This window comes from Solanum pennellii, chromosome 7, assembly GCF_001406875.1.
Source record: "Solanum pennellii chromosome 7, SPENNV200".
Classification (NCBI taxonomy): Eukaryota; Viridiplantae; Streptophyta; class Magnoliopsida; order Solanales; family Solanaceae; genus Solanum; species Solanum pennellii.
The window spans coordinates 78,394,213-78,406,547 of record NC_028643.1 but is presented as its reverse complement, the minus strand read 5'-3'; the positions used below and the strand labels follow the sequence as shown (position 1 = coordinate 78,406,547).

The 12,335-nt window shown below is 29.5% G+C and overlaps 2 protein-coding genes across 2 annotated transcripts in view; one reads left to right on the top strand and one right to left on the bottom strand.

Moving 5' to 3' along the window:
• LOC107025799 (protein DEK) overlaps positions 1 to 1,796 on the bottom strand; it is an 8,304-nt gene extending 6,508 nt beyond the window's left edge. Inside the window, exons 1-3 of the mRNA XM_015226537.2 lie at positions 1,591 to 1,796; positions 350 to 1,162; positions 195 to 228 (exon numbers count right to left, since the gene is read on the bottom strand). Coding sequence (XP_015082023.1) covers positions 195 to 228; positions 350 to 1,147 — 832 coding nt within the window. The 5' untranslated portion in view covers positions 1,148 to 1,162; positions 1,591 to 1,796. The remainder of the gene's footprint in view (positions 1 to 194; positions 229 to 349; positions 1,163 to 1,590) is intronic.
• Positions 1,797 to 9,187: 7,391 nt separating this feature from the next.
• LOC107026547 lies at positions 9,188 to 12,219 on the top strand. Its single transcript, XM_015227548.2, has 3 exons — positions 9,188 to 9,419; positions 11,370 to 11,470; positions 11,614 to 12,219. The coding sequence occupies exons 1-3, from the start codon at positions 9,368 to 9,370 to the stop codon at positions 11,887 to 11,889; spliced, it is 429 nt and encodes a 142-aa protein (XP_015083034.1). The 5' UTR covers positions 9,188 to 9,367; the 3' UTR covers positions 11,890 to 12,219.
• The last annotated feature ends 116 nt before the right edge of the window (positions 12,220 to 12,335 follow it).

Below are 12,335 nucleotides of genomic sequence, written 5' to 3'. Positions count from 1 at the left end.
GGCGGGTATGGGGGGAGGGGGGGAGACATATCATACGAAAATGACTTTCTGTTCTGCAGCATTAGTGCCAATGTTGAGTAATTGACAACGTTAATTTGCAGCTATATGAATCCTACGGAGGAGAACGCAACTGAATTTTACATTAGCGATACCATACTAGAAAAAAAATGGCAGCTAAAACTTAAGGAATTTACCATTGGGGATATCTTTTAGTGCAGTTCCACGACCCTGCAGAGCACATAAAACATAAATTGGTCTCATAAGCAACAATAAATGTGCAGTGAGGGGCCTAAAATATGGAAATGCAGAAGGAGAAGAGGCATAAAATATCAGTAATTGTATAGCAGACCTTTTCAATACGGAATTCCTTGTTGGCTTCTCTGTCAATAGAAGCAACAAGCCTTTCAACAGATTTGCGTTCACGTACAGGGCGGTCAATTGTTGGGGGTGCAGGAGTTTTTGGCTCCTTCTCCTTCTTTGGTGCAACTTCTCGTTTCCTTTTATTGTCTTTCTGCCCCTTGGATTTAACACTCTTCTTAGACCCTTCTTTATCTTTATGCTTTTCATTAGTTTTGTTATCCTCTTTCTCACCCTCCTCTCTAACCTCCTCATCCTTGTTCTCTGGCTCTTCAGCCATTTCTTCATCATCATCCTTATTATCCGGCTCTTCAGCCATTTCCTCATCCTTATTATCCTGCTCTTCAGCCATTTCCTCTTCCACATCCTTATTATCTGGCTCTTCTTCCATTGCCTCACTCTTGGTTTGTGGCTTCTCTTCATCCACTTCAATTTCCTGGTCAGGTTTCTCTTCTTCTTTAGTTTCATTGGTTTCTTTCACCTCTTCCCCCTTTCCGTTGTTTTCTTTTGCCTCTTCCTCTTTTTCATTGTCTTCTTTTGCAACTTCCTCTTTTTCAATGTTCTCTTTCACCTCTTCTTCTCCTTTGGTCTCTTTTGCCTCTTCTTTGTCTATATCCATCTTTTCAGCAACATCTTTATCACTCTCTTTACTCTCTTCTTCTTTCACTTCCTTCGTTCCATCCTTTTCCGCGTGCAAGTCCTTGGCAACAGCTTCACTCTTGTCTTCCACTGCCACATTTCCATTAGCAGGTGCCTCTACCACCTCAGAAACTGTCTCCCCTTCTCCCATAGCTAAAACTCAACTCTAATAGTCGAAAAAGATAAGAACTTTAGCAAGCAGCAGAAACTAAAAAGCATTTGAAATGCCAAGCAACACATATAAGCCTTCATTTTGCAGAATTTTGTCAAATACTTGTAGCAATACCAATAACCACTATTAATCAGCACAGCTCAATATTAACACAAAAACACAAAGCAATTCTGTCCAGAATTGTGCAAATTATATCTCCCGAGACATTTCCAGATTCATTTGTAACTATCAACAGTCAAACTCACCACATATAACGAGAAAAAACAAACAAAAGAGAACAAAGATCCAATTTTTATCTAAATCTACGAAACCCTAAGCTCCAAAAAAAACAAATCTTACATCACAAACACAACACAACAAGGTATAAACATGGAATAAAAGGCACAAAATTTGCTAAATTTACATAAAATTAAACAACTTACAGAGATTTATGAGCAAAATTTGATGATTTTTGCAGCTCAAAGCTCACAGAGTTTACACTCTCGTAACTGAGTTTTCTCTCTCTTTATTTTCTCTCTCTTAAGTTTCAACGTTTCGACACACACACTGAGGAGAGTCGGGAGGGACTTTTTCGGTTTTGTGTACAAAATTGCGTTGCGGACTCCAAATTCCGGACTTAAAAGGGCTTAAATGCCACGTCCAATTTATGAGGCAGAACCTTTGTACTAATATACTTACTTTTATTCCGCGTTTGATCATAGATTTCGAAATTATTTTTTCGTTAGAGAAATTTTATGTACATGTCTTTCGTAATTTCTCGGTTTCCAATTCTAGTCATCGTATATATATACGTGCTTTGATCATCACATTATTTCACTGTAGTTAATATTGTATCTTCTGCATATATTTATAACTGTTTTTTAATATATCGTATTTCACTGTTGATTTTGATTTCGTATTTCTATTTCCAAAAATTGGTTTGAAATACTTTTTAACGTAAAGATTTTGTGAAAGTGATTTATATGGGATCTATATTCTACATATTGTTTAACAGTTTTCTATTTTACCGGATTTCATTATTCTAGCTGCTTTTATTTATATATTTCCATATTTCAAAACAATAAACTTACTTTTATTCCGTGTTTGATCATAAATTTTAAAATTATTTTCTCGTTAGAGATCTTTGATGTACATATTTTTCCGTAATTTCTTGATTTCCAACTCTAGTTATCATATACATTCATACATGCTTTGATCATCACATTATTTCATTACTGTTAATATTTTATCTTCCGCATGTATTTATAACGATTTTTTAGTATGTCGTATTTCATTGTTGTTACTGATTTTGATTTCGAATTTCTATTTCTAATAATGGTTTGAAATATCTTTTTAGCATGAAGATTTAGTGAAAGTAATTTATATGGATCTGTATTCTGCATGTTGTTTAACAGTTTTTTATTTTGTCATGTTTCGTTATTATAACTGCTTTTATTTATACTTTTTCATCTTTCAATTGTTTTGAAATATTTTTTTTAAAACTTGAGAATCTAGTGGAAATGATTATATTTATTATATCTTATACATGTTATTTATAACTATTTTCTATTTTGTCGGATTTTATTGTTGTGATTGTTTTTATTTTTGTATTTTCATTTTTTAACTGTATTAAAATGCTTTTTTTAACGTGCAAATTCAGTGAAAATGATTTATACGTGTTATATCTTATGCATGTTGTTTATAACTACTTTCTATTTTGTCGTATTTCATTATTGTTACTGTTTTTGGGTTTTGGATTTCTATTTTTAAATGGTTTTGAAATAATTTTTTAATGAGCAGATTCATGAAATGATTTTTATGTACTCTATCTTCGTATGTTATTTATAGTTATTGTCTATTTTATCGTACCTCATTATTGTTTGTCTTTTTATTTTTATATTTTTAATTTTCAATTGTTTTGAAACATTCTTTTAACCTAAAAATCTGGTGAAAATGATTAGATTTGTTCTATCCTATGCATGTTGTTTTGAAATGTTCTTCTAACCTGGAATTTTGGAGGAAATGTTTATATCTGTTTTATCATGGCATGTTCTTTATAATTGTTTTCTATTTTGTCGAATTTTATTATTGTTATTGTTTTTATTTTTGTATCTTCAATTTCAAACAGTATTGTGCTTTGATCATCACATTATTTCACTATTGTTAATATTTTATCTTCTGCATTTGTATATAACTGCTTTTTAGTATGTCGTATTTCATTGTTATTACTGATTTTGATTTTGTATTTTTGTTTCCAAATGGGTTTGAAATATTTTTTTAACGTGAAGATGTAGTGAAAGTGATTTATATGGTATCTACATTTTGCATGTTGTTTAACAGTTTTCTATCTTGTCGTGTTTTATTATTATAACTGTTTTTTATTTATATATTTTCATCTTTCAATTGTTTTGATATTTTTTTAAAACTTGAGAATCTAGTGGAAATGATTATATTTATTATATCTTATACATGTTGTTTATAACGGTTTTCTATTTTGTCAGATTTTATTGTTGTTACTGTTTTTATTTTTATATTTTTCATTTTCAAATTGTATTTAAATGCTTTCTTTTACGTGCGAATTCAATGGAAATGATTTATACGTGTTCCATGTTATGCATTTTGTTTATAATTGTTTCCTATCTTGTCATATTTCATAATTGTTACTGTTTTTTTATTTAACATTTTTTAAAAATTGATTTGAAATATCTTTTGAACGGGCAGATGCAGTGATATGATTTTTGTACATATGTTGTTTATTATTGTTTTCTATTTTATCGTACTTCATTATTGTTAGTCCTTTTATTTTTATATTTTTATTTCAATTGTTTTGAAACGTTCTTTTAACCTGAAAATTTGGTCGGATTATATTTGTTCATCATATGCATGTTGTTTTGAAATGTTCTTTTAATCTAGAAATTTGGAGGAAATGCTTATATTTATTTTATCTTGTGCGCATTCTTTATAATTGTTTTCTATTTTGTCGAAATTTATAATTGTTACTGTTTTTATTTTTGTATTTCCAATTTCGAACAGTATTGAAAAAAATTTAATGTAAGAATCTAGTGGAAATGATTTGTATGTCTTCTATCTTACGCATGTTATAACTATTTTTTATTTTGTCGTATTTCATTGTTGTTATTGTTTTTTGTTTTGAAATATTGTTTTAACGTGTAGATTTAGTGAAATTATTTTTATGTGTTGTATCATCCGTACGTTGTTGATAATTGTACATATTTTGTCGTACTTCGTTATTGTTACTATTTTTACTTATATATTTCTATATTTCAATTGTTTTGAAATGTTTTTTAAATATGAAAATACAGTGCAAAATAATTTTTATGTGTTCTATCTTATCCATGTAGTTTATAACTGCTTTTTATTTTGTCGTATTTCTATTGTTACTATTTTTGGTTTTGTATTTCTATTTTTGAAGGGTTTTAAAATAATTTTGTAATGGGTAGATTCAGTAAGACGATATTTATGTACTCTATCTTTTGTATGTTGTTTATAACTATTTCCTATTTTGTCGTATTTCACTTTTGTTATTCCTTTTATTTTATATTTTTATTTTTGAATTGTTTTGAAATTTTCTTTTAACCTAAAAGATTGGTGAAAATGATTATATTTGTTCCTATGCATATTGTTTTGAAATATTCTTTTAACCTGGAAATCTAGAGGAATTGATTATATTTGTTTTATCCCATGAACATTTTTATAAATGTATTCTATTTTGTCAAATTTTATTATTATTGTTGTTTTTATTTTAGTATTTATAATTTCAAATTGTATCGAAATGTTGTTTTTAACGTGAAAATCTAGTGAAAATGATTTGTATGTGTTCTATCTTATGCATGTTGTTTATGACTGCTTTTATTTTGTCGTATTTCATTATTGTTATTGTTTTATTATTTTTGTATTTCTATTTTCAAATGGTTTTGAAATATTTTTTTAACGTGCAGATTTATTGAAATTAGGGAAAAGGGTCTGATATACCCCTCAACTTTGTCATTTGGAGCTGATATACCCCTCGTTATAAAAGTGGCTCATATATGCCCTTACCGTTATACAAACGGCTCACATATACCCCTGCCGTTACAAAATGGCTCACATATACTCTTCATTTAACGGAAGTTAAAAAATTAGTTTTAAATTTATATTTATTACTTCTAATTTATTAAAAGAAAATATTTAGGGGTATATATGATTCTTCTGTCAAAGTTCAAGGTATATTTTAATTTTTTTCATGCATAAATTATTTTTTGACTTCTTTTATTATAATTATTTGAGTTTCTTATTTTTATTTTATTTTTTTTCTTTCATTCCTTAGTTTAAAAAAAATTAAACTATTTTTTGTGTGTGTATTGTAATTTAATTTCGTATTCAAAGAAAAAATTTGGCCATCTACAATAAGTTTTACAAAATCTTAGTGAAACATAAATAAATTTGATTATCAAAATAATAATTATAAATTAGTCATTGAAAAAAAAAAGTCAAAAAAATATGTTTGACGAGGATAAATTTACTCATATTGGATTATATTTTTTAGAAAAAAATAATAAAAATTTAGATTAAAATTAATTTTTTTTCATTTCCGTTAGAGGAAAAGGGTATATGTGAGCCATTTGTTTACAAGTAGGGGTATATATGAGCCACTTTCATAACAAGGGGTATATCAACTCTAAATGACAAAGTTGAGGGGTATATCAGACCCTTTTCCCTTGAAATTATTTTGGTGTGTTTTATCTTTTGTATGTTGTTGATAACCATTTACTATTTTATCGTACTTCATTATTGTCGTTACTTTTACTTTTATATTTTCACTTTTCAATTGTTTCAAAATATTTTTTTTATCTGACAATATTGTGGAAAATGATTTTTATGTGTTCTATTATATATCTGTTGTTTATAACAACTTTCTATTTTGTTATATTTCATTATTGTTACTGTATTTATTTTTGTATTTTCATTTTCAAATGTTATTGATATACTTTCTTAAACGTGGTGAAAATTATTTATACGTGTTTTATCTTATGTATATTGTTTATAATTGTTTTCTATGTTGTCATATTTCATCATCGTTATTATTTTTAGTTATGTATTTTCATTTTTCCAACTGTTATGAAATTTTTTTTTAACCTTAGCATTTAGGGGAGTGATTCACATTTGTCGTACTTCATTATTGTTATTATTTTATATTTCAAACTGTATGAAAATACTTTTTTCAACTTGACAATCTAGTGAAAATGATTTATATGTGTTTATTTATGCATTTTCATTTTCAAACTGTTTTAAAATGACTTTTTAACGTGCGAATTTAATGAGAATGATTTATAAATGTTCTATCTTTTGCATAATGTTTATAATTGCTTAACGTGCAAATCTATTAAAATGATTTATATATGTTTTAGCTTCCACAAATCTACATGTTGTTTAACTATTTGTTATTTTATCGTATTTCAATGTTATTACTATTCTTATTTATGCATTTTCATTTTCAAAGAAAATGTTTTTTAATGTGTTAATCTATTGAAAACGATTGTGTGTGTTCTATTTTATGTATGTTGTTTATAAGTGTTTTCTATTTTCAAACTATTTTTTGAAATGCTTTTTTATTTTGAGGATCTATTTAAATCGTTTATACGTGTTTTATCTTATGCGTATTGTTTTAACTGTTTTTATTTTATCGTATTTTATTATCGTTACTATTTTCATTTTTGCATCTCTATCTTCAAATAGTTTTGAAATGTTTTTTAACGTGCCAATTTCGCTAAGAAAATGATTTATATGTGTTCTATCTTCTGCATTTTCTTTATAACTGTTTTTTGTTTTGTTGTAATTCATTATTGTTATTGTTTATATTTTTGGATTTTCATTTCAAACTGTTTTGAAATACCTTCTTAACGCACAAATCTAGTGAAAATAATTTATACGTGTTCAGTTTTCTACTTATTTTTTTATAATTATCTTCTATTTTGTCGTATTTCATTATTTTTATTATTTTATTTTTTGTATTTCCACTTTCAAATTGTTTTAAAATGTTTTTGTTCTTAAAGAATTTAACGGAAATAGTTTATATGTCTTACGAATTAGGGACAAGATTTGTTCAAGTTTTGCCCTCACCAAACCTTAGCTATGAAATATATTAGTGTTGACTTTACTCAAAGGAAAATTAACTTTTTCCGTCTAAATTGTACTTTTCTTAATATAACTTTAAAATTTAATCGTTAAAATCTATGACAAAATAAAAATCTAAATCAACAACGTATAATTTTATTCCGTACACGACATCTGAAAATGGATGGTGGATATTGCACTATTCGTTTTGGACCTGCAAAAGCATTTGTAAGCTACATTGCTTTTAATTATATAGTTGACTACTAAATTATGTATCTTTTTCTTCTTTTTTATTTTTTTGATTTTTTCATTTTTGTGCTTTTTCCCGCTAAATTTCCCCTCCAAAATAAATCTTAATATTTGAAAATTTTAGATCTTACACATGACAATTGACATTCACTAGATCCAAAAAGTTGATGGCTTTGTAACTTTATGGAATCTAGTAGTATTATATTTTATATGTAAAAAAATAATAATAATTGAAATTGATTAAATTATTATTTTGATGACGATTTTAAGATTTGTATTAAATTTAATTCAATTAAAATATGTGTTGAAAAATTTCAAGTTAGGAGTTAATTGTTTTCTAATAATGTGTGATTTCGCTTTTATTTGGATCATGTATCTCTGTGTGTGGGCAAATAAATCAATTAACATGTGTCAATAAAACTTGTTTTAGTTTGCTTGTTTGTTTCTTTGCTAGAAACAAACTATATTAATATTCGTACGTAAGAAAATTTATTTCGTTCGCTGATCTATCTCTTTCCTTCTTGCAAATAAAACTATTAATATGCATTCACTAGAAAAAATATTTAGTTCATGGATGTGTTTTATTTTTGCAGAAAACTGATTAATATTTATATCCAATGAAAGTTATTTTTATTCAGCGATCTATTTTTTATTTGCAGATAAATTGATTAATATTCATTGATAAAAAAATTATTTTAATTCATTGATTTGTCTTTTACGTGCAACCAAGTTGATTAATAAACACATTTTTTTAATATCAAAGACAAGGCAAATTGATCAACATTCAACACATTTTGATAAAACAGAAGACAAGACAAATTGATCAACTTTCCGTACGTTTATATAAAGCATGAAATAGATAAAAAATAGTCAATGGTAAGTAATAATTGTCATCTTCACCTAAACAAAATGATTAATATTCGTACACAAGAACAAATTATTTACTTTGTTGATGTGCAACCAAACAGATTAATATTTGTATCCAACAAAAAGTTGTTTTAGTTCATCTCTCTTGCCTGTAAACAAATTGATTAATATTCATACACAAATAAAACATATTTTAATTCACCGATTTATCTTTTATGTGCAAACAAATTGACTAATAAACATATTTTCAGTAATGAAACAAAGACAAATCGATCAACATTCAACACCTTTCAATAAAGCATAAGACGTGATAAAATGATCAACATCAATACGTTTCGATAAAAACATGCTATTAAAGGAAAGAGTTAATAGTATGTGATAACTGTTGTCACTATCTATCATTAACAATGTATCATCGCATTCACTAGTTATTACCAAAGACTATCATGGACGATTTTACTACTTAACAACAATTATCGCAATTCGTTATAATCGAGTCATCATTTGCACTCATTCTCGTTATCGTAATACCTAAAGACAATCATTATTATATGAGTTATCTTTCAATTATTGATTATTATCAACAATTATTAATGACTATCGATAATCAATACCACATTATCTATCACAAATATTCATTATGCATTTTTATAAATATCGCTATCAACCTTATTATCAATTACCGACAGTCAAATCGTAACCACGACTATTAACCGTCACCGCCGTATAATTATGTCGGGTCATTTGGTTCCTTTTCGGGTCAAACACCAAAGATAAGGCTAGCATTGTCATTTTACTTGAAAAAAGAGGTTCAGTAAAACAGAGGATTTTAGATTTTTTTAGGGTTTCGGATTCTCTTCGAGAAAGATTCGATTTTGATGTAATCTTATAGCTATAGTTGCGTGCTTTGATTCACTTCTGAGGAGAATCGAGCGGCGACGGAGACGGCGACGGCGTTCCAGTGAAATCGATGATCGTCAGCTGCACCAAATGGACCAGTCTTCGGTGCAAACCACTCCTTCAATCGAAGATGAGGAGTGGGGTATTATCTTCTTTTTCAATTTTTATTTTTATTGTTGTTTGGTTTTCCAATGGAATATATGGTGTTCAAGTTCATCAGATTTGTGAATTTATGGATAAGTAGGTTTGCTCTGTTGATGAATCCATCATAGAGATATGAATTATGATCAATTTTGTCCGGTTAATTTCTGTATTAGCTCTAAAAGGAATTTGCTTATCGGATACCTGTTGCCGGTTGGAGGTGGCAGGTGAATTAGTCATGTGCGTGAAAGTTGGCCTAAACACCAATAGTTGCCAGTCTGATGGAGGTGGTTTAACTTGTTCGAATGCTTTGTCATTTGTGGATAGTGATATGACTTTGATTTGATGAATTTTGCTACTTGGATTAACAGAGGAGTAACACTTTAGGTAGTTGTTTTAGTGAGAGAGGCAGTAGGTACCCACTGTAATACTCGGAGTTTGCATAAGCTAGCTGCTGCCCCTGCTAAATTGCCACATGAAATTGAGCACAGTTTTGCAAAGAAATAGCCCACTTGTTTCTCGAGAAGAGATGGGAAACATGTTCAATGTCATTTGATTGAATAGTTGACCCAGCCCCTTGTTGTTTGGAGAAACCTTTGTCAATAGTTGAATAAAATTCCACTTTAGGTTGGAACAGAACACAACCTTGTGTTATTTTTCTCTTCTCAATATCTACACTTGTAGTAGTTAGTGCATGAGTGAGTGTGGAAAGACCTGCATTGATGGCATTTACTCTAGATGTGACTGGTATTTGACCTAGTTTATTTGCTGTTTCATCTGTCTGTTTGTCTTTTCTTGAAACAAGTTAACGTTTGCCATGCTGGTGTGGAGAATATGATAGCAATTAGCTTTAATGAATGAGGTCATAGACTGGAAATGCTATATATATGTTTTTTTTTATTACCAAAATTATTGATATATGATGGTAATTTTATTGGTTCATGACTGGTCCATTAAAGGAATTGCTTTTATCCACAATCCCTTGCCGTACTTCTGTTTTGTCCTTGTATACTTCATTGCAAAGGAATTGTAACTGATATGCGTCTTTAAGATTCTTGGGTGTGTGTTGATCTTTCAAACGCTTGTAATTTTATGCTTTATTTGTTTCATTTGCCAATTTTAGACGGAATGTGGAACATGAACAAGAGCATGAAGTGTTTGGTGAATTAACCTTTTCTTCCCACCAAATCTCACTCGGAAAACTAATGACGAAAAGATTTAACTTTTTTGCCTAGAGGGTTTTGGTTCTAATGTTAAGGTAATACAACATGAAATGTGTTTAGGCAACACATCACAAGTTCAAAACTTGGTTGTTGCACAAAGCCTAATTTTGAAGTGTGTGTTGCACAAAGCCTAATTTCAAGTGTGGTTTAAGAATGAGTTCATGATCAATCGAGTTTCCTAGCTGAAATATCAGATTTCTCTGTCATTCGATTTTTTAGAAAAATTATAACTAAAGAAAATAGAGGAACATGGAAGCTAGCATAAATGATCTATTGCTGTTGTTGTACACTTGCTGTGGTAAATGTTTGACAGAAGAAAGATATCTATCTTTTTCATTGTAGTTTCAGCCTTTTTATTTATAAATTGCTTGGATTAAAGGATGTGTAAAGCTTTTCCCGGGTTTACTGCTTTTTCCGTTTGTGTAAATGCTCGATTGCTGTCTTGGATTGTTTTTACTACACCTTGCTACTTTGTGTGGGCTCCTCCTCCTTGAATATGTTATGTGTCACTGTGAAGTACTTATTCTCAGACCATTTCGTTTCTCTGCTAACATATGGGGCTTCATAGCTGGTGATTTTGTTTTGTCATCTCGCTGACATTAGGTGCCCAAAAGTAGAGCTCGTATTTTTATCTCAACTGAATCTGATTTGTTTGGTTCAAACATGCTGGAATTACACTTTAGATATAATGTGAATTAACAGAATGATCTGACATTTTGAACCATCAGACACTGAAGGATATGTAATTCCAAGCTTGGAACTTGAAGATTCTGGCCAAAATAGCAGTAATTTAGTTGAAGTTGAAGAGTCGAAGACAGTTGCAGCTGAGGTTAGCTCTTTAGCATTTCAGTCTCTACCAAAAAGAAATATTTTGTGATGTCAAAATTCTTCCAAGCTTACTTAGGAGTATCTTTTTTCAAGATGATTTACAGTCCTTCAAATTGATCTCCTTGCTCACTTACTCTTTCACAGTCTAAGAAAGAAGAGAATATATATCTTGGACCTCACGGTGCTCCTCCTTCACAATCAAAGCAACAAGAGCTTGGTTCTGCTAATAATCGCAAGCAGAAGTTTAGACAGAAACTGAAGGAAGCAGACAAGAAGTACAGCGGAAGTGGTCGTGAGAATAAGGTGGAACACTTGAGAGAGCTTGTGGGTGGAAAAATGGCTGCAGGATCAAAGAATTCCCCCAAGGATTGGCTTGACCCTCATTGTGATGAAAATATGTTCCAAAGATACCAACGTTAGCGTAATACAAGATTCCATATTTTACATTTACATACTCGGAATCCCCCTTCAGTAAGTCTTCCTTTCGGAGGGAAAAGAAAGCTTTTACTGAATATTTATGTACTCTCAAATAATTCCCCTAGTAATCGATGTTGTGGGGCTAAACGTCACCAGTCCTCTGGCTGTGCTTGCTTGTGATATACAGATTCGATCTGAGCTGCTCTCTTTCACAATATTTGGTATATGAATGCACTATACCAAATATTGTTTCTTTGCTTTTGATTTGAAAACAAGGATGTGTAAGGATTCAGTTTCCTATGGTGAAATGATAATGTGTTACTGCATTGTTCATCCCCCATTAATTTTTAAATTATTGATGCAAATAGAAAAAAGACTCTATTTTTTATAAAAAGGATATTCTTTAATTAGATGTGTATAATGACACAAGCTTTCGTGGATAAGTCGTG

Coding starts and splice junctions, on each gene's coding strand:
- LOC107026547 (XM_015227548.2), top strand. CDS start 9,368: ATGGACCAGTCTTCGGTGCAAACCACTCCTTCAATCGAAGATGAGGAG. Junction 9,420..11,369: donor AATCGAAGATGAGGAGTGGG/GTATTATCTTCT, acceptor TTGAACCATCAG/ACACTGAAGGATATGTAATT. Junction 11,471..11,613: donor CGAAGACAGTTGCAGCTGAG/GTTAGCTCTTTA, acceptor ACTCTTTCACAG/TCTAAGAAAGAAGAGAATAT.